The sequence below is a fragment of the Eleginops maclovinus genome, chromosome 7, assembly GCF_036324505.1.
Source record: "Eleginops maclovinus isolate JMC-PN-2008 ecotype Puerto Natales chromosome 7, JC_Emac_rtc_rv5, whole genome shotgun sequence".
Classification (NCBI taxonomy): domain Eukaryota; kingdom Metazoa; phylum Chordata; class Actinopteri; order Perciformes; family Eleginopidae; genus Eleginops; species Eleginops maclovinus.
In genome coordinates, this window is record NC_086355.1 from 14,383,933 (window position 1) to 14,406,441 (window position 22,509).

Below are 22,509 nucleotides of genomic sequence, written 5' to 3' on the forward strand. Positions count from 1 at the left end.
AAGCATGTTTGGAGCAGTTTAATGGAACTCTAAAGTATCAAACAAATCATGATACAGCTGTGTGCATCTCAAGAGAATTCTCTGCAAAACTTGGTTCGTTACAAAGCTTGGAAGAGGTTGTCTTATAGTCCCATGTTCTGGCATTTACAGATCTTATACTGCATGGCCTAAACGAAGCACTGAGATCACATTTTTAAGCACAGAGCTGCAACGGTCCTGCAACTTTGATGAAGGGTTGATGCATCTCATCCTTTGATTGGTCCCCTGGGCTCCTTCGTCATGTGCGGGGGACGCCACATGTCACTTGTTAGAGAATGAATTTGAAGCTGCAGTTTGTTGAATGGCAGACAGACCTTAAGGAAAGGGAGCGAAGGAAAGAGAGGATTGAAGATGGATGAGATACAAGATCAAAGTGAGAAGGATTAAGAGTGTCAGGAAGTTGCGAAATCTCTTCATACTTGAGACATGCTGTTGTTTGATCAAGGGGATGTGTAGCTAAGGAGAAAATGCAGAGGTGCCATCCATATCAAAATCGGTATGGATGCTTTCCCAAGTCCTCTTCAGCGTACTACGATCGAGATTGAAACAATTGGACAATCATTTGGATTCAGATAAATGGTAAGGTTTGGAGATTTAGATAGCAGTCTCCCTTGTGTATGAACTTATTCAGAGCAGTGTGTTTTCAGACTTGCCTGCATGAACAATACAAATGCAATGATCTGAGTGTTTATTTATGAGAGTACGTCTTCGAGCCGCAAACAGCTCAAATGAAAGAACTCCACATAAATGTAAAGTGGCAAATAAAATGTCCTCACTCTCCTTTTATCTATCCAGCTCCCCACAGTAGGGCTATTAGAATCACTGATTGTGCCCCCATGGTCACTTTATCGACAATATCGGGAGATGGTAAAGTGCTCTTATACCATCTTCTCTGCTATCCTTGATGAATTCCAACCTTGAAACCCCAACAAGCATCACTGTTTTGAATAAATCAATAATGACTGAAACCAATTTTAGAGCATTGTGAACAAAAACGTTTTTGTCGGTTACTTCATTTTATTATGGTTGTAATTATTATGAAAGTCTACTAAATCAAATAAGTAAGATTTGAGTTGACTGTTTGTTTTCTGTGTCCATAGTAATCAGAACCCCAGCACCTCTCAGCTGACAGACACCATGTTGTCATACCCCGGACTCGATAACGCCTGCCTGGACAAGTCTAATAACCCGTAAGCTCAAATGATGATATACTTTTCACCGATACTCTGGGTGCCCTTGCTCAATTTTGTTATGTATTCTACACTTTTTCCACATGCACATTATTTTCATACTTACTGTCATTCTTTTAATGCCTCCTCGTTCACCTTGTTCATTACCAGGGTGCCTCCCTCTTATTCTTGCCGCTTTCTCTCTCCTTCATGTGCATCCTCTCTGTTTTCCTGGCACTCAGCTCAACGTATGTGTCTGAAAGCCTGCAGCAGGGCTCTGCGATAGGAGAGCATAATTTGTATTCCATAAACACCTTGTGTTTAAAGGGGAGATTTTCCCCTTACAGGCTCTTGAATCAATGTTGGCACTCATGAACCCAACCTCGGAAGCATTTTAAAATGCACTGCCAAAAAAAAAAAAAAAAGACTGAGAGAGACAGAGATAATACAAGATCCTGTGTTGCGAAAAGAGACTGCATGTTTTGCTCCCTATGTCCTATCATCACAACATGAAGCAATTACCTTTACAGAAAATATAATGTATTGTCCCTTGAATATGGTCATTGTTGTTGGCTAATTTATTTCTAAAGTAACAGGTGAGCATTTGAGTATGCAAGGACATGTCTATTGCTGCAAAATATTTCCTTCTGCACAGTGTCTCATAAAGCACTTGACTGAAAATAAATGCGGGGGAGTTGAAAATTAACCAACGCAAGCACATAATACAATTTTATATTACATATAAAATAACTTTAAAAACTAATATCAGAGAAAAACTGCATGCAAACTCACAGCTGCTGTTTGACTGGTTGCAGTTTGCCAACATGCAGGTTTTTAGCTTCTATGCAGGCCATCATATCAACTCAGTTTCAGGATGTTTTCCGGGGTCTGTCTAGGGATGGTCTAGTCATTATCACGCACTGCAGTCTGCCATCGTTCCTCTGAGCCACCATTTCACTTTGTTAATGTTTTCTTTTAAGGGTGTGCACAAGAAGCACGAGCAGCTGGAGTTCCATGGGGAACAGCTCCAAAGCATTTAGTGTCTGTAAATGCAGCCGTCAGGAACAGGTGAGACTGGGTCACTGAGGACTGTGTGTGTGTGCATGTGCGTGTGTGTGTGTGTGTTTTATGTTCTCATGCTTCTCTGTTACTGAGTGTGATTGTGAGAAAGGCAGAGTGTAATGTAGTTTTCTCTTCCCTATGCTGCAGGTTTGTGATGTGGACAACTTCCAGCCCCCCCATAAAAAGATCCCCTCATCTCAGACTGTGTATAACCTCAGTGGCATCAATGTGGAGAATTACCTGGTGGCAACAGCAAATGATTTCATCCGAAACAGGTGAACACCGCAGCCACTCTGAGAATTCAACCCATGCCTCACTGATAGTTTTCTATAGGCACAGGGCTAATGTTGACCGCTAGTTGTATGAACTATACATTCCAGTAGAATCCAATACCACATATATCACATATATTACATATTACATATTTTTAATGAGTTTGATGCTCCAGTCAAAGACTTCAGTCCTTAGTATTTAAATCCTGTTCTATTTGTTTACTGTTGGTAACAGAAAATGCTGTGTTTTACTAAAATCTCCAACTGACTACAAAAAACTATTTTAATACAATTTTAAGGCAATACTTTGCCTTTGTCAATCTTTCTGTGAGCAACAGTAATCTGTTTTTATGCTGCACACTGCTAGTAGTTTGATACCTGGCTGAGATGTTGGAGGTGTGCAGCGTGTCGCCGGCAGCTCTTCACCTGACAGCTCACTGGGGCTGCTGCTGACTACTCAATTACTCTTGTTCAATATTTCAAACAGATCCGCTGTCACAAAATGTGCCTTGTGTTTTGCAGATGCATTTTTTTATTAACTATACTGGTCAGTATTAATCCTACTGACAAACAGGTGCTTTAAATGTGAAGCTACAGCATTAGGAAATGCTTGGTTTGCATTAGTATACATTTCAAACCGCATTTTTTTACAGGGATATCGCCACAGACTCTCAGCTTGTACAGTGATACTGCACATTTATAAATACCACAGCTGTTTAAGTAGTGGGCCATAAGTTACATTACCACACTTAGGCTTTTAGCATCTTGTCAATTACATTGGTCATACTTTGATCGTGGGGTCAAATGCTTTTACCCAAAATGCTTCTCATTTCCAGGTGGATATTTAATTAAAAGACAAACAAGCAAGCAAAACAAATAGTGTGTCTTTCTCAGCAGCATTCAGAACCCTTTGTTTGGATCTATGTATAAATATATCTATATCTATATCTATCTATATATATATGTAATTTTTTTTATAGGTATGGTGGCTTTTCTTTTGGCGAGACACTCCCTCAAGACTTACAAATGGATTTAACAGCAGTGCCCAAAAACCGTACGCTGTCTAAGGTAACTTCTCTTCTTCCATGCTGCCTGTCTCATTATCACTTTAATGGCTTTACTGATGTAGTAGTGTAAAGTTAAAACATGACATCGCATCTAAAGTTGATTGGCTACAAGATCAAGGCTTGCAGATGGAGCTGCATTGTTACACCATCAGTGTCATCATAAACATGCTTTATTGAAGCAATTCTCCAGCAGTTTTTAGCACGTAAATTTCCTTGGATGATATCGTCTGCATTGACTGTACTTTATAGCCTTAGTTGTAAAATATTGGAAAGTGTGTTGTAGGGATATAGTTGTCTTTCATGTCCTGATTTGTAGCAGTGTGATTAATGGTTTCCATGCATTTTTGTGTTTGAATGTGTTTAGGTCTGGTACAACCCAGAGGGCCACCACACAATGCCGGCATACTTGAACAGCCTCAACAACATCATCCTGCGCTCCAATCTTCCAGCAGACAAGGATCAACGAGAATATGGTAAACTGGAGTTTGAGTTATTTTTTTTTAATTATAGAGACAGGCCATGGGACACAGTCTGAGAATAAAGTGTAGTTGAATAAGAATTCTATCCACACAGATGCAACAACAGGTATAAGCTACCTAATCTTATCTCTACATGATATATACGTAAGCTTGCTATTTACTCATATTGTGTGACATTTTGTAGCTGTTTTAACACAGGGTATTGTAAAAGTTTGAAATAAGACATGACTGGGTTTTGGCCAAGGGGATGCACACATCAGTACTCGGAGAATCTATCTATCCAGTAAAGTGCTATTGATTAAACACCTTGATCATTTTGTAGGCTAAATATAAACAGAGGTGTAAACAGTGTGTTTACTCATGGTTCATTTCACTGGATTAAAGCCAGGGGGTGCTGTGTGTCTTCAGACTTACACCAGTATGCATGGCGAATACTGATTAGTGCTGCTCACTGGGGTAAAATCTGGCCCATGTTGTTAGTACTGTTTCAGCTCTGTATCACGCTGACCATCTGCCTGCAGGCAGGAATACAGACACACACACACACACACACACACACACACACACACACACACACACACACACACACACACACACACACACACACACACGCAGAAGTACATGCACATAAGAACATGTACACAAATACATTTATTCCACACAGGATGATAAAGGTGCTCGAGGGTAGAATGAATTGTAGCTGCACACTTACTGCTGTCAGGGGTGGAGATCTGAGGAGATTACTTTTCAAGGTGATGGTTTATCTGTCAAATGTGAAGCCCTCCCTCTCACAATATGAACTGCGGTACCAACTCTGGGTGGGACACTTTAGAGGTTGCCATAAAACTGTTTGTTTAATGCCAGTCTCGCAGGCATTTTGAAGAACTTCCCACTGCCACAGATGTGCGATCACTCTCCTGTCCACTGTCCACAGAGAGTCTTATCACTCCCAACTGCAACATGTTTTTGTATGCCCCTCCGCCCAAACTGTTTCTCAGTTGTTTTATAATCCATCTTTAAAGGATGTAAACCTAAAATAAACCTCAACAGCTTGAGGCTGATAACTAAAATCTAATTGAACATTTATGGATCAATAAAAAGGAAGGATTCAATCCAGTCAACTCTGGATGGATCATGAATAATACACTTTTAGTTGTAAAAGCGCATTTGATCAAATATGACCCAAAGAAAATCACTGGTTCCAGCTACTCAAATATGAATATGATATGAAATCATTACCTCTATGATATCATAATATATATTTGGGTTTTGGTTTGTTGGTCATTCAAAATGAGCAGTTTTGGATTGGAGAAATTGTGATTTTTAGTATTTCCGAGCCCCCATTTTAATTATAGATCAGTCCAGAAAATGTCAGATGAATCAATAATACAAATGTTTGCTTGTTGCAGCTGGAGTCAATTATAAAAGATGCAAACCAGATATCTGGTAACATCCCTCATTAGAGCAGTTGTAATGAAGTGTTAATGATTACGGATTAGATTCAGATTAGTCCTTAGAACCCATTAGATGCCCTTAAGCAAGGCACTAAGCCTCCGACCTACTCCACTGTAGCCTTGGTTGCGCTCTTTTTTTCTCAATAAACGTAAGCAGAGACATGTAGGGGGAGCGGTTCATGTCTGTGAGCATTCAGAAGCCCATGAAACAATGATAAAGAAAATTCAATTTCCTTTGTGTGCACTGGCAAATGAAATCATCTTGCACAATATTTTTTTCAATTGACTGTGTCCCGGGCTAAGAGAATATCATTGCTCATTTGGTTTCTGTGCTGAAAAATTGCCAGTGTGCTATTGTTTTTCTCTTGCTAACTTAATACTCTTTCTATTACAGCCATTTCAGTTTCCAGTCACCCCTATTTCGGCCGAGCGGATGATGAAGATTCAATGTAAGGGCTTGGATTGTTATTTCTTCCTCCTGCTGAACCGACTGTCACTCTTTTACATTATCAATGATTGCACTTTCAAACGTGAGGCTTATTAGCATTCTAATTGGTGAAAATAGGATGAATATCCTTGGCCTGTTGTTTTGCTGAGCCGCAGCTAAATTATTGAAGCATTCTACTTTTCAATTCAGGACATGAAAGTCAGGGTGGACTCCAGGCAGGCAGGTACATGACAGCAGTATTTACCCATATTTGATTTTCTAAATGGATTTCCCTGAGCTTGCACTATTGATCACCGTCCCAATAAAATGAGTGTTTACCCTGAAGGTGGCACAGAGGTGGATTGATTGTACCCCACTCCCCAAAATGAGTTTATTTAAAATACTCAACGTTCTCTTTTTAGAGACCCAGATACAGAAATAGTGCTTGCGTGAATGTCTGTATGCAAACATGCGTGTGTAGCAGAGGATGAAATGAAATAACAGTGGATTGAGGAAAGCTTTCGTCTCTCTAGAGCAGGGGTCTTCAACATTTTTCTGTCTGCGGATGCCAAAACTCATGTAGAGATGGAACTGGGACCCCTATACATATTGTATAAAAGTTAGTTTTATATTAAACTGTGCCTTGTGCCAGGTATAAACATAGCTACCCTGTGATTGTGCATTCGTTGCTAAGATATTCAATTAATACACAGTTTATGTCTTATATATTCATGTTTTTATTTTAAACACTTGCAAGGTTGGCCGTTCCACTGCCATTTATAAAACATGCATTTTGCATTGAACATTGAGCTATCAAATAATTCACAGATTGACGTTTTTTATTTTAAACATACATGTAGAAGGGAAAGTGAATCACATACTCCCACATCAGTAAGTTGTCTGAACCTTAAGTTACAAAAGAATATATTTTTATCTGTATATTCTTTTCAATAATATTGCAGCTTGGCGGGATAGGTCTAGGCTAGCCTTGTGATGTGAGTGAAAGATTTGAAGAAATGTACATTAGTGGGGGGAAAAAACTAGGGGGTTGAAGACCTCTGCTCTAGAGCTTTATATGCACTAACTATTTCCCTGTGTGGACTGCCCTATTGGATTCTATACATAGAGCACATTTATTTATGTGTATGACAGAGCTTGCTAGCCTGCTTTAGTACTGCAGTGACTGCAAGTCCACAGTTATCCCTCTGTGATATTTTGCTTCCTCACCTGATTTATTGATTTGTCCTGAGCTGTGTTAAAGATACAACAGGGTTATTGCTTCAATTGTCTTGACTCTCACAGTGTGGTAGCCTTGCCCAGAGGAAAGACAAGTGTATACTGGACATACTGCTAACAAACGTGCTAAGTAGCCTCTGCTGCTGCTGGCTATCCTCTGTTGTTACTGCTGCCCTCAATCGCCCACCACAAGTCCCTCTCTGCTGTTCTCTCTCCTTCCTACTCAGTCACACTGCCAGCTTCATCCTCTTTTCCAGCCTCATGCAGCTTATTTTATTTGGTTGGTGGTGTTGTGCCCCAGCCAGAGGCGAGATGTAGAAGTAGTCCAGCAGTTAGGTGGGATAGACAGCATTGGGGGATGAACAGGTAGCTGCATCAAGAAAAGTTTGAATGAATGCACTGGGTTGAAGAGTAACTGAGGGATCAAAGCCTCAGCTGGGTGTCTGGAGTTTTGTCTGGATAAAAAAGCTTCCGCAACACCACAACAGCAACACCACCGGCGCACTGAATATACAGCAGTGTGAAGTTGTTCTTTAATACGTCGCCATCTGTTTTGTTTGCAGTTATTATCTTGTCAGACGCGAGGCACAAGCTTCTCTTTTAACAAAGCTGTTTGTTATTAATGGAATTCCATTTATTGTGAGCCACTTCAATAGTTCAAATGAGTCAGATCCCAGCAGGGAACGATATGATTGTTTGTAGGAGGGCTTCTAAAATGGGCCGTTGTTTTCAGATGGTATTTACAGCAGCTTGCCTCATTCAAAGTGTCTCAGTACAGCAGAGAATATTAAATTGTTGTTGTTCTTGAATCTAAACCTATAGCTAATAGCATCACAGCCTTAAAAAGGACAAATGATGGTCTGTTTGAGCAAATGTCTGTTAAAGCCTTCCTTCTGAGGTATTTCTTAGGTTGTGTGTGGAGATACTCAGATGGGGGCGGAATATTTGAATAACCCTAATAGTGACATGAAGGGGAACCCCATTTAAGTTCAAACTAAAGCTAAAAATCCCAATTTGCCTTGCAGGAATCTAATGGCCATTAGTAGAATCGATGTGGGTGAATGCCAATTTTCTCATTACGGACATAGCTGGTTATTAATGATGGTAGTACTGTCATCTGAATGACCCCATTTTTTTGTCCTTACAGTGTCCAGGGAATGCTCCAGATCATGGTGGCTATGTGTGTGCTGACGGGCTTTTCAATCACCATAGCCAGCTTCGCCATCTATGAAGTCAGCGAGCACCACAGTGGCTCCAAGAGGCTCCAGCACATCTCTGGCATCAGTGAACCCATGTACTGGGCTGTGAACTTCTTTTATGACATGGTAACATGCCCTAATCAGCTAACAGGAGATGACATTGACATCTTGTTTACAAATTTCTTCTTGATGATAAAATGATTTTGAATTTGAATTGAACATGTTGTGTAAAAAGAAGTGTAACCCTCAAAAGCACGCTCATTAAAAGCAAAAGCAAACATTTGTAAGATTTATTTCTGCGCCGTAACAATAATTTAGGTTGCCAATATAATAATCCTAGTGTTAACTTTCATTTGCTTGCAAGCATGTAACCCTCATTGGGCCAGGCAAACCATACTAAATGTGTCCTTTTATAATGCATTAATGAATTGATTGCTATTAAAAGATAACTTATTTGGTTTTCATTTAAATGATGTGCCCTCATGTTGTGTCCTGTATTTTCCTACAGGTCGTGTATTTGATCCCTGTGACCTTGACTGTATGTGTGATCGCAGCCTTCCAGATTCCAGCGTTCACAGAGCAGCAGAATTTGGGTGCTGTCACCCTGCTTCTGGTTCTCTTTGGGTGAGTTGTTGGGCTTTATCTGTGAGTCTTTCGCTGTCTGATAGCATACCAGGTGCTTGATTTACAAAGTGAGTTTATGGCATTGTTGTTGCAGTAGGTATCACTTTTTGTCAATGACATTTCTGACCAAAAGTGATGTGACGATGAGTCAATCCACCATGAGGCTGATGCATTGGAGTTATTAAAGGGCAAAGCAAGTGTACTTACTTTTTTTCAAAATCAGCTGTTTGCTGCACTTCAGGCGAATGGTTTAATGAGTTATAAAATTGCACTCTCTACTCACCTCATTTCACCATCCTGGGAGGGTGGTTAAGAAAAATAAATTTGTATTCATGATATAGAATATATATAATAAGACTAAAACACACTGCCACAGATTAAAATAAAGCATAATCACATGCACCCTTAGGGACCAAAATACAACATAGAACAAGCCTATATTAATGATGGTATGTTAAATAATATACAATTAACCAGGGACTGTAGGGCAGCTAATGACAAGGTAATACCGTTGTACCGCATCACAATACCACCACATATGCAGGGGCTCATAATTTGATGACTGTCTCTGATTGGATAAATGTGTCCAATGGGGGGCATACACAGAGCAGAGAGAAGCTGACAGTTTTGCCAGATTAACTTCCCCTTTAGTTGATAGTAAGTATAGAATTTAATTAAAGTGGGTGCATCAACGATGTTGGTTATAATCCAACGGCACAACTCCTGCAAGTAGGTCAAATTAAGTTGGTCTGTAAAATGATGGATGTTTACAACGGACAGTTTTACTGTTCAGCAAATGATTTGATTAACCTCTGGGTTTGTTTTCATCATCTGACTGCTTCTGTTTATTCTACTCTGATCCAAGTGAAGGCATCAAAACACATTTGATTTAGCGTTATTCTGCAGCAGGGGCAATGATCCTCACTGTACACCTACAGTAACATTTTCAAAAGCATGTCCTCCTTACATATTTTCTGTTTCACTCTGTGTGCCACCAGGTTAGATTTACAGCACTGAGCAGAAAGAGGCTGTTGCCTTTCAAAATCAAACACAGCTCCATTTTTCAGTCTCTAGCAAAGACAGATGGTTGTAGGACTGAAAGGCTGATACAAAAATCACTGCTAACATGTTTATCTTATTCAAGCCAAAGACAGTAGAGAGGGACAGAGGGTGATCAGGATTAACTTCGTAAAAATATGACTCCTCACAAATCAAGATTTTTAAATAAGAGAATGAGATTTATGCAGACTTGCCACACCAATGCAACACCATGTTTCCCCATATCTGATTATTCAAACTTTGTCTCCTATGTTTCCTGTTGCTGCCTCATCCTGAGCCTTAGATCCTACGAGGCCAAGTCAGCACTCTGCTCCTCATTTATCAGACAGATGTCTCCCTCCCAAGCAATGAATAATCACAGTCTGTCAGGCGGCACCCACCTGGTCTGATCTGCAGCCTTCTTGCTTCGGTTCCTTGTCATGGCTTGGCACCCGCAGTCTGCCTACCAAGCACCTTTTTATTTTAGGGCATGGCACACAAATGCTTTGTATCTGTCTGCCTCTCTCTGTGTGTTTGTCTTTTCCTTTTCCCACCCTACTTCCTTCTTCATTTTGTTCCCCAGCCTTCGCTTTCCCTCCTCTTCCTTGCTGACCCAGACACCCCAATCAAACTAACAAGCAGATTATGTGAGAGTAAAGAGAGAATGAAAAAAAGGAAAGGGGTTTTCTGCCAACAGGGGAATAAACGGAGAAGTAATTTATCTTCCTCTATTTTGGCGTCATGACTAAATGTTTACCCTCCTCATTGTGTGGTATTTTTCGTCCCTCCCTTTTCAGTATCCTTAGTGTCCTTTTTTTCATCAGGCTCACAACTGCTGTGTTCAATCTCTGAAAGACTTGAACCACTTCAGTTAAAAACATGCAAAGTCGTGTCATTTTAGAAGGTGCATTTGTGAGGAGGGGGACTGTATGAATTTTCCATATCTACTTGGTGTGTTTGTCTTTGTGGATCTTTCTGCATTTGGATGTAGCCCAGCCAGATCCCAGCAGGGTTATGTGTGTGAAGCTATTTTCGGTTGATGTTGTGTATGAAGTATCCTGTCACTGTCACCTCCACAGGTTTGCTACCTTCCCCTGGATGTATCTTTTATCAGGCATCTTCAAGGATGCAGAGATGGCCTTCATCGCCTATGTGTGCATCAACCTCTTCATCAGTATCAACACCATCATGTCCACCTCCATCCTGTACTTCCTGAGTCAAATTTCATCCAGAAACGCTGAGGTCAGCATTAACTTCCTGAGTCTAGATGCCTTATCTTAGCAACCGCATATCTTAAGTAGTTACAAACACACTTAAATATCTGACTGTTGCAGTCAGTGGTGTTCACTTCCAGGAAGTGAGAATAGCAAACATTTTAACTGACATGGAAGAGAAGATTAAAAAGCTGGTGGAGCTCTCGTGTTACTGCACAATAGTCTTGATTTTTGCCATCTATTTTTTAAGACATATACCTGTTTATAATGACCTCGGTGATCATATTTAGTAAACCTCATCCTGTGTCTTTTAAGTGAGTTTTAGTTGACTGACAATGAGGACTTTTTAAGTCTAATTTTATTGACTAGAGTTAATCTATTCTAGCCAAAATATCAGCTATATCACCACTGCTCTAGACTCAGCTTCATACCCACTCTTCTCATCCTCACTCTGCCCTCCCTCTTCTCAATGTCTTCCGTGTTGTCCTTTGCTGCTGCTGCAGGTCATCCAGGAGATCTTCAGGAGGCTGAGCGACGCCTTCCTAATCTTCCCCCAGTTCAACTTTGGGAACGGGCTGATGAAACTGGCCAGGATCAACCTCGAAGTCCAGCTGCTCAGTGGCTACGGCATTGATGCCTATAAGAACCCATTCTCCATGGATGCCTTGGGTTGGATGTTCGTCGCCTCCTTCATCGAGGGCATGGTCTTCTTCGCCCTGCGCCTCCTGCTCAACAGGTTCCTTATACGCAAAGTCAGGCGAGTAACCAGAAGCCTTCGATGGTGTGGTGATAATGACAATCATAATAAACTCTTATGGTACACATATATTTCTGGAAAAAGCAGTATAGTTATTGAATAATCATCAAAGTCTGTTAAATAAATTCAAGAAACAATAAAAAAGTAAAGGTATGTGTTTTTTTCAAAATCCACAAAAATAAACCATTTTGGAAATAAAAGCCAAACATATTGAACTGCAAAGATTTCACTTCAGTTAAAAAAAATAGCCTCAAGTCTCAGTCAATCACAGATGTAATCTGTCTGCCAGTTGTCCACACTAACACCTAGTAATACAAAAATACTTTTCACTCTTGCAGGAATCTGATCTTTGGCAGAAAGACGGTGCCTCAGGTGCCTTGCGAGAACGAGGATGAGGATGTTGTTGCCGAGCACCAACGGGTCTCCAGTGGAGCAGCCAGTTCAGACGTACTGCAGGTCAACCAGCTGAATAAGGTCTACCAACATCTCAAGAAGAAGGTCCATGCTGTCAAGAAGATCTCTGTGGGCATCCCTGCAGGAGAGGTGAGCCTTTTTCCTGCTAAAGGAACATAAATTTACACAATACACAATTAATAAATTCAGCAGCAAATGGAAAGCGAAATTGTTAAATGGGTGACTATTGTCAACCCCTTTTGACAACAGCATGAATGTTATCATCAAACATATCAAGTGTACTGCTTAAGAGTTGAATATTGTGGTCATGTTTTGCTCAGATTAGTAGAGAATTAACTTGTATTACAGTTCACTGCACTCAACACAATTCACAGTTGAATTTCAAATACAAGGAAAAACATTTTCTTGGTCCTATTATCAGCTATAAAAAGTATTTACATATAAACAAACAGAAATCTAAGCCGGTTAGAGCTAAGTCTAACCAATTTCATTCTCATCTTTAAAATGAACAACATCTGCATTTATATATGCTGCATTCTTACTACAGATAATCTGCAATGAAGGTTTTATTTTCAAAACAATTTGTTGCATTTAGCCCCTGCTATAGTGGAGGCGTTGCTAGAGAGAACATCACATAAATCACCAGGTGGATTTGTCAGTAGGGAATACGACTGTTGTTGCAGTAATATATTGTTATTGTTTTTCCTTATTAAAGTTGTCCAATATCATTTCAAATCATATTCCTCTGTGTGATGGCTGGATATATGAAGGATACCACCCATGTGCTTCTTTGTTTTCCTTTTTGAGATCTAAATACTGCCCATTTTATCTATGGGAACTTAGGGAAATCATAACACTATGGTAATATACAGTACAAAGGACAAATGCTTCAGGATTACTGAGCAGTGTGTGTCCGATTACAGTGTTTTGGCCTTCTGGGAGTAAATGGAGCTGGAAAAACTACCACCTTCAAGATGCTGACTGGAGACGTGAGCCCAACGGACGGCACAGCACAGATCAGGGACAGGGATGGGTAAGCTGATCATCAATGTATTTGTTACAAACTTTAGGATAGCAAGACATCTTAAGAACTTGTGTTTATTGCCCTTTAACTTTTGAGTAAACATATTGATTTGTTTTTGCCATCCCTTTACTGCAATATAGCTAACCTAGCATTTATAGTCAGGAATAGATCTTACCTGTACACTGAACACATCAAGGTGCCAGGCTTATGTTACAGTAAAATAGTATTAATTTTCCCCAAAATATGTTTTATAATTTGTGTATGATTAAATCTTTATAGTCACTGGCAGCGGGCCATGTCGCCCTGTTGCTTTCCCTTCTGTTCACACACTGCATGCCCATTCCCAAATAAATCAAGTTAACAGTTGTTTACTTAAAATATATTCTGCCAGCATGAAAATGCTTTATGAAATCACTGTAGAGAACATGACAGAAGCAATCACTGCACATAAACTTGATTTCATTTCTACAGGTGCCCAAGCTCCACCATCTAATGATCCAAACTAGATTAAATTAGCAAATATCCCCAAATGAGCGGCGTTATTGCTTCCCATCAGCGAAGATGTGAACATAAATGGTTTCGGTTTCAGCGAGTAGCAGCTGTGTTTGATATCAATATCTCAGACTTTCCTTTACAGGTATAAACAACTGTACTTTAAAAACTCCTTTAAAAAGCTCTGTTTTTAAGATGGGTATTCCCAGCAGGGAGAGGAGTAGTAGAGCACCCTACATGTCCATCTGCCCTACACCATGTACTGGAGATCATTAAAGAGAATATCTCTGTGTCTTCTTCTTCCCCAGGCGCTTGGTAGACATCATGGAGTGCCGAAACGAGGGAATTAACATCGGCTACTGTCCCCAGGTGGATGCATTGGACAGTCTGCTCACCGGAAAAGAGCACTTGTACTTCTACGCTCGCATTCGAGGCATCTCAAAGAAGGAGATAGACAGGGTAAGGGAGAGCTGCACACCGTTTTGTTTAAGGCTTGGGGTAGTGACAACAGCATCCACAAAATGAAACAGGATCTGATATAAATTCATAGGTGCACCCCCACTGGTAACTGTTGATGCTCCCTTGCATACTAAATCATAGGCTGTGAAGTGATGAGTGATGTGAGCCGAAAGCTGCACTATCAGGGGCGAAATGGGAAAGCTTTTGTTGTCAGCGCGTGCAATCCAAACTTCAGAATTAAGCTGATGCCTTTGCTTCCATGCCGACAAATTTACATTTAAACGATACTTTGATGATGAGACGATCTCATTTGACGAGTCACTTTAGCCCCATTCTTCCATTTATCTTTCTGAGAACTAATCAATCTTGCCTCTGTGGTGATTACCGAGTGTGTCTGTCTTTCACTGCTGCTGCTGCTAGTGCTGCTGCTGCTAGTGCTGCTGCTGCTAGTGCTGCCAACATGAGAGGAATCCACAAAACAACCAATCAACAGATGATGTGATTTCTGATTTTCCATCTCGACTTTTTTTCCCCTCACAAAGAAACAGAAAAGGAACAGTTCTGAAGAGTGCAAAAATGCTTGGCTATGGCGAGTCTAAATTGTATGCAGAAAAACATCTATCTGTTTCTCTGTCTCTCTACTCCATTTTACAACTTTGGGTGCAGAAGCACAAAACATAGATTGTTTCTGACACTCTCAGTCATTTCACAAGCAGAATCACACACAGATGTGCAACAATGCTCAATGCACACAGACACACACTTACTTACGCAGACAGTGAAGCACAGAAATGGATCTGTCTGGCTCTAATCGGCAGCGCTGCGGTTGTTACAGCTCCTCTTTGGTCAGGACGGTGACAACAATGGTTATAATAGCCACAGCATCGATGTCGGGCTAATTCACAAAGATGAGGTTATATATAGAGTTCCTCTTATGTTGTCTCCCGCTGAGAGTCCCCCTAGCTGTGGATAATGAGACAAGCCTTAATGGGGTCATTTCCCATTGACATGGTTTTGTCAGGCTTAATGAGCTGTTACATCAAAGGTGATAGAAAGCGCCTTTCATGAGTGGACGTTAAAGAAAAATATGTATACATTTTGATGTAAACCAGTCAGGTTTATGCTATGTCGCCAGAGTTTATCCTTTAAACTTTGCTGATGATACTGTGTATTTGTCTACAGTATGTTATATCCTACACTGTGCTCTAATCACCTGGATGGCGGAATTCTATATAAAGGGCAAATCCCTTTACAGAGAAAAGCAGATCATTTTGCCATCACAATACAAAGCATACAACAGTTGTAAGTGTATGTCTTTAAAATACATCCTCTGGTCTTATACCACACAAGTGTTCATATCATTTTGTGTGATTACCTTGATTTGTACTACTCTGTATGTAGTCACTTTTATAACTCTTAAGTGGACAGCTATCTAATGCATTGGCTAGCTTTATTGATATGCTTCCCCAACCTTGCAACTGATAGGAAAAACATATTGCTAAAGCTAAAAATTACCACAGGCTATTCCTAAAAGATTTCCAAAGTATTTACAGCTTACTGTTGATTAATAGGCCAGCGTAGAGATTTTAAAGCGACTGAAACGGATATGAGTCATTCATTGGCTTGACTCCTGTTTTCAATGAGGTTTAACATGGAGAATATTTGATATGCACCAAGTATATTATGCTGTGTCAGTTCCTTTTCTATAAAGCTGCAGCCCTAGGACAGCGTGGACCTCAGATTGAATAGAGTCACAAAGCAAATTCACTTTTAGTACAAACACAATTAAATATGCATAGGAGTGGGACAGAAAGAAACCTCAGTTGATTAAGTTGCATTCAGTTGACCGATTAGCAGGCAAGAGAAATTAACTTTAAATATCACATAGCCAATGATTTGTATTGCATCTTTTCAGCTTTTTTGTAAATGCACCTTTCCTACTGTTCCTCAGTTGTGTGCATTGTGGTATATTGGACTTTTTCCCCCAGAGAGATGTCCTCAATGTGATGGATTAAAGGGACGGAAAATGTAATTCCTGTAAAGGTCTGGTTTTGTTTCGATCTGCACGAGACACAGTTGGGGGCATTGACTTTCTCCTCATGTGCATCAAACTATAGGGAGCAGCATATAGTTCTGTGAAATTGCCTCGTATTCCTTAATGGTCATGGAGCCATGTAGAGCGGCCGTTAAACTTACTGACTCCCAGTATACAAAGGCAAAACCGTTACACATCTTCTTCATTTATTAACAGTTTGCACCAGGCATAGGTTGGAGGTTTTCTTGGCCTTCCTTGAGATCAAAAACATATTTCTAAGAAGACAAGTAAATGTAACTACCTTTAATCTCATCCCACTAACAACTGTAAGGACTACAGACTGGGATCCATAAAAATGAATCCCCCTAATAATGTTTTTTACATTAAAATAGGACCAACTATTGTAATTATACATTTTTATTATGAATTAAACTGCAATATTCTCCATGTTCAATTAACTTCATTAAAGTTAACATTAACAAAGCAGCTGGAGATCAATGACAATGGAACCTTATGTAAGGGTCCAGCGGAAACAGCGGCTATCTTTAATAACCATTTTGTTAATTCTGTGAGGCTGACTCTACACATTCCCCAAACTGGTCATATATAGTCACCACCTATTGATAGTAGACAACCAGTCTTCTCCCTGACAAAATACATTTTTGGACTGGAATCTCTGTTTCTAAAGAAACATGCTACCACTCTCACAGGGACAATTACTAAAATAATCAACACCTCTTTTATGGAGGGAAAATTCCCAAAAGACTGGAAGTCAGCCATCGTTGTGCCAGTCCACAAATCCGGGGACACAACTGATGTGAACAACTATAGGCCCATTAGTGTTTTACCTGTCATGTCTAAGATCTCTGAGAAATGTGTAGCTGAGCAATTGACTGGACATCTTAACAGTAGTCCTTTCACACTACACCCCATGCAATTCGGCTTCCGAGCCAATCATTCCACTGAGACCGCAAATTGTTTCCCTGTGGAAAATTATCAAATAAAAAATGGACAAAGGAGGCATTGTTGGAGCAATCTTCTTAGATCTTAAGAAAGCTTTTGATATAGTCAATCATCAGGTACTCATTCACAAAATGTCCTATTTTAATTTCTCACCAGTGCAATAGACTGGATGAGCTCCTATCTGTCGGATAGAGTTCAGTGTGTAAGGGTAAGTGGCGAGACATCACGACCCCTGAGGAATGAACTGGGTGTACCCCAGGGATCTATCCTGGGCCCAATTCTATTCAGCCTCTAGATTAATGACTTGCCATCAGTGCGCACCCGATGTTAGGTGCAAATGTATGCTGATGACACTGCCATTTATGTCCATGCAAAAACCAAGGCCCAAGCTGCTGCCAAACTAAGTGATGCAATGGTACGTGTACATCAATGGCTTACTGACACACAGCTATATCTAAACGTTAAGAAGATAGTCTGTATGTCTGTTCATTTATCACACTGTGAACCCAAGGTCTATGAGTCTGGGGAGGTCATTCAAACAGTTACACATTTTAAATATCTAGGTATTATCCTTGACACTACACTATCCTTTAAAAGCCAAGTGAGAAAGGTAATGCAAATAACTAAATACAATCTAGCAAACTTTAGATATATAAGGAACTGCTTGACAACACCTGTAGCAAAAACTCTATATGACTGCCATGATCATTCCCCACCTAACATACTGTATGACCAGCTGGACCCAGGTGAATAGCACAACATTAAGGTCTATCCAATCGTTTCACATTCAAGCTCTCAACGTTTTGGACAGAAAACCTAAGCTATATCACGTTGCAAAATCCTGGACAAACATAACCTGCTCAGCTGGGAAAATCTTTTAAAACACAATGATGCATGTTTATATTTTAAGATTATAAATGGCAAGGCACCCCCACCACTCTGCACTTTTATACAGCAGAACAATTCAAACAGCAGAACCACAAGGTCTGCCCTAAGAGGGGACTGTGTCGTCCCTCTTAGGGCCAGTTCCTTTGGTAAATTGTGCTTCTCTGTCAGGGCTTTAAAACTGTGGAACACAATACCAATACAGAAGAAATAACACCTCCTATCATACATTTAACCACTATCTTAAGAACTGGCTTTTAAGCAATCAACAATGTGAACACTTTTAAGTGTATCATAGTATGATAGTATTTAATCTGTTTGCATGTTTGTCTGTTCCTATTTATTGTTGTACTGTTGTTGTCTATTGCTGTGTGTATTTTTTAATTATGTTTTCGTTTCTCTAGTCTTTTTGTGGTTATTTTAACATCTTGCCAAAAGGACAACAGTTGAAAATTAGCCTGCTGATAAATAAATAAATAAATGAAAATGAAATATTCCTGTTTTTGACGGGGGTAAAAAAACAAAACACCAATCAAAACAGAAGCAGAAAACAATAATAAAATGTAATTTGGACTAATTGATTGACACATTGTAAAAAATCTAAGTGATAGCATAAATCACCTATTAGATATGAACAAAAGTAAACCTCAAGGATCTGCACGGATGAGGAAGATAAAGGTTAAACTACTATTATGCTCTATCTTTTCAAACTGTAAACCTTTTTTTTATGTGATCATTATTTTTGTTCAACCACTGTCTAATCCCCTGCATGTTTTTATTTTAAAAGGTGGTGAACTACCTGCTGAAGAGGCTGGAGCTGGCCTACCATAAAGACATGATTACTGATGGTTACAGTTGCGGCACCCGCAGAAAGCTTTCCACTGCGCTGGCTCTCATCGGACATCCTAAAATCCTTCTCCTGGTGAGGACCTGCCCCTTCTCGCCGCTTTAGCTGCTCATTTAATTGCCTAACCATCCACAAGACAGCTAATATTAAACCATATAACATTGTTCCTACTGAAAGGGTCTTTGAAGTGAAGTAGATATTGATCCCCAAGCCTTGACAAATCTCATATCTAGTTAATTAGTCTGTTTCCTCGGGCTCACCCAAGGGTGGTCTTCCCTGTTAGCTTTCAACTTTGTTTCTACCTTTTATCTATATCAAATCCTCCTACTCTTCCTCTCTCTCCTTCCGGTATCCTTACATTTTGTTTTCTCTGTGTGTCTTCTTAATTTCCCCATCCTCTTGGATGTTCCCTCTGCCTCTTGTGTCGTCTTCATTTTTTCCCTTACCTTCCCCTTATTTACTTTCTCTGTAACACTTGGCCTCCCATCTTCCTTGCCATTTTTCAATAATGTATTTGTGTTTACTCATTCTTGTTCACCCTGCCCTTGTTTTTTCATTCTCATTGTTTTCCCTGTATGTTTGTGACTTGATTCCAACCATCCTCTGTCTCTTCAACACACATTTCTACCTTCTCCTTAATCCCCCTCTCTCTGCAGGATGAACCGAGCTCCGGCATGGACCCTCGCACAAAGCGTCACCTGTGGAAAATCATCTCTGAAGAAGTGAAAGGAAAATGTGCCGTGGTCCTCACCTCTCACAGGTTAGCTTCAAATACATACACCTGCTACAGTCCCTCATCCCTGAACAAATGCTATTGTTTTTAAATATACTCAATGTGTTCACGATAAGGAATACCATTTCAGGTTATTATGTAGAAAAGAACTAGAATAAGCACTAAATGTTTTTATTTTTATTTCTATGTGACCACAGGCACTGCTCATTACGGTATGCTCAAAGGATCTTAGTGTGACCTTTTACCTTTCTCTCTTTGTCTCTGTCTCTCAGCATGGAGGAGTGTGAGGCACTATGCAGCCGTCTTGCCATCATGGTGAAAGGTCAGTTCTGCTGCCTGGGCTCCCTGCAGCACATTAAGAACAGGTTAGTGACCTCTACTGAAACTCCAATTCAGTCATTACCGCTCTCTCCACCCTGCACCCACAACCTCATATTTTTCCCTCTCCTGTGGTCCTTTGTGCAACTGAATGCCCAATTTTACTTGTGGCAGTGTACCCCCCACCCCTCAGACATGTAATAACAAAGTGCTTTGTTCGCAAAATCTCCTTTGTGCAGGTTCGGCAGCGGGTTCACTGTGAAGATGTACTTGGCAGAGGCCTCCTGCGACGCTGAGGCAATCACTGTCTTCATGCGAAGTCGATTCCCCAGCACTTATCTCAAGGTGAGTTCTGCCAGCTATCCAAAGTAGTTACAGGTACTTGGTAGAGAAGAGGGAAAAGAATGCAAAGTATACATTGTATGGGATTTTGGTTGTACGTCTTTTTCGATGAGCATTTTTTGTGGTATTTTTATCACAGCTATTATTTCAGGATTGAGGTGCAATGTTTAATGTTGGTACACACTGCTCCTCACTCTCAATTGTGTTTATATAGAGAGCTTCAGAATATATACAATTCTAATTGCCCCTTCTTTGTCAACACATAGGACCAGCACTCCACAATGGTTGAGTACCACGTACCAATTGCTCCAGGAGGGGTGGCTGACATCTTCGACCAGCTGGAGACCAACAAGAATGCTCTGCAGATCAAACACTTCTCTGTGAGCCAGACCACACTAGATGAGGTAAGAAAAAGAGACAGGAGGGGGGGGGGGGGACTAGTGTGCAGCTTTGTAGAGGGTGGGTGGATGGCAGCGAGGGACAGAAAAAAGGGACAGGAGATGAGAGAAGTAGAGGGAGAGGGTAGGAGGGGAAGCAGGGACAGAAGAAAGCTGAGTGGGAGTGAAAGACTGAGTTTGAGAAAGTTAAAGAAAGAGGCAGAAGGAAACTGACAGAGGGTATGCCTGAGGGAGAATAAATGGAATATGAGTTGGGGAGAGAATCCGTGAGCTTTATATGCAGCCAGTGCTGATTTTCTTCAACTAATCTGCCATTTTGGGGATCTGGGCCTGGAAGATACCAAAATAAGGATGAAAACAGGGGGGCGGGGGGGGGGAAGAATAACTGTCTTTTATGTTGGAATGACACTTACATTTTTCCTGCACCTTCACAGGTCTTCATCAACTTCGCTCAGGGAAACATCGCCATGGAATCCCTTTCAATGAGCAGTGAAGACGGATCTGATGACCTTGCCTCCATCAAGGCAGTAGAAATGTAGAAATGCCATTTTTTCCTGCTATTTTGTCTGCGTCTACTGCGAAATTAAATACTATCTGTTTAAAGTAAATCTGCTCTTAAAATATATGGTGACATTTCTTTTTAAGGTTTTAAAAGTAATGATTATTTCTTGAAAGTGTCCTGATTGATCCCATACAGGGTAACATACATGTTTATACTTAGCAAAATAAAATAGAAAATGACACATTCACATTTGCATACATGCGCAAATAAAAAATGTTGATTCATGAAGTTTCCTGTTCCAGTTTCACACCTGTTTACCTTCTATTATTTGCGCCTCATTATTTATGAAGGATAACATTATTTGTGTAGGCTATTATTTTCTCTCATTAGTTGGGCCATTGTTTTACGCAAATGAAGAAAGCTGTATTTACTATTTAAAATCATTTACATTTGAATTTATTGTTGGGGAAACATAATCTTAAAGCATTCATACAGCAAATATACCTATTGTGTAAAAAATGTTATGTTAACTCTAATATACATGTCATTTGTGCCTACTATCAAAAGGACATCCTGAATGTGGACTTTTTTCATGATTATGGACCAATTTTTACGATTCCAATAAAGCTATTTTTAAATGTGGATGCAGCTTTTTTCCTACTGCACGTGTCTTTGTTTCAAATCTTAGTTAAGCCCCTATGGTAGACCTAAGCCACCTCAGTCTAGCTGATTTCTTATATTTCTTATGTGATAGCCTATGTGATAGTTTTGAATATGACTCCCATTATATTTCTACTAGGCCTTTTTAATGCTGTTAACATTGTTTTACATTTTGTGGGCAAGGTGTAGGGCTATACAAATGTGATAGATGCCACTTTATGACTTTAAAACTGATGTTGGAGTTTACGTAAATCTTGTTTCCCAAGCTAATTCATTGATACACATACAAGGATCTTTGTTTATAATATGACAGATGTTGGGTTAATGCATGACACTAAATACATTGCAGCAGTGCAGCCAATATCAGGATACATTGGAAAAATGTACAGATATCGGTAGA

At 40.1% G+C, this 22,509-nt stretch overlaps 1 protein-coding gene across 1 annotated transcript in view; it reads left to right on the top strand.

Annotated features, from left to right (window-relative positions):
- abca12 (ATP-binding cassette, sub-family A (ABC1), member 12) overlaps positions 1-22,091 on the top strand; it is a 73,940-nt gene extending 51,849 nt beyond the window's left edge. The window contains exons 56-74 of the mRNA XM_063888325.1: positions 1,140-1,229; positions 2,189-2,276; positions 2,418-2,545; positions 3,523-3,610; positions 3,974-4,082; positions 5,937-5,991; positions 8,353-8,530; positions 8,913-9,028; positions 11,146-11,308; positions 11,784-12,037; positions 12,376-12,580; positions 13,375-13,484; positions 14,276-14,426; positions 19,097-19,231; positions 19,813-19,916; positions 20,162-20,254; positions 20,447-20,552; positions 20,816-20,953; positions 21,382-22,091. Of these exons, the coding sequence (XP_063744395.1) occupies positions 1,140-1,229; positions 2,189-2,276; positions 2,418-2,545; positions 3,523-3,610; positions 3,974-4,082; positions 5,937-5,991; positions 8,353-8,530; positions 8,913-9,028; positions 11,146-11,308; positions 11,784-12,037; positions 12,376-12,580; positions 13,375-13,484; positions 14,276-14,426; positions 19,097-19,231; positions 19,813-19,916; positions 20,162-20,254; positions 20,447-20,552; positions 20,816-20,953; positions 21,382-21,486 (2,416 nt within the window). The 3' untranslated portion in view covers positions 21,487-22,091. The remainder of the gene's footprint in view (positions 1-1,139; positions 1,230-2,188; positions 2,277-2,417; positions 2,546-3,522; positions 3,611-3,973; positions 4,083-5,936; positions 5,992-8,352; positions 8,531-8,912; positions 9,029-11,145; positions 11,309-11,783; positions 12,038-12,375; positions 12,581-13,374; positions 13,485-14,275; positions 14,427-19,096; positions 19,232-19,812; positions 19,917-20,161; positions 20,255-20,446; positions 20,553-20,815; positions 20,954-21,381) is intronic.
- Positions 22,092-22,509: the final 418 nt, after the last annotated feature.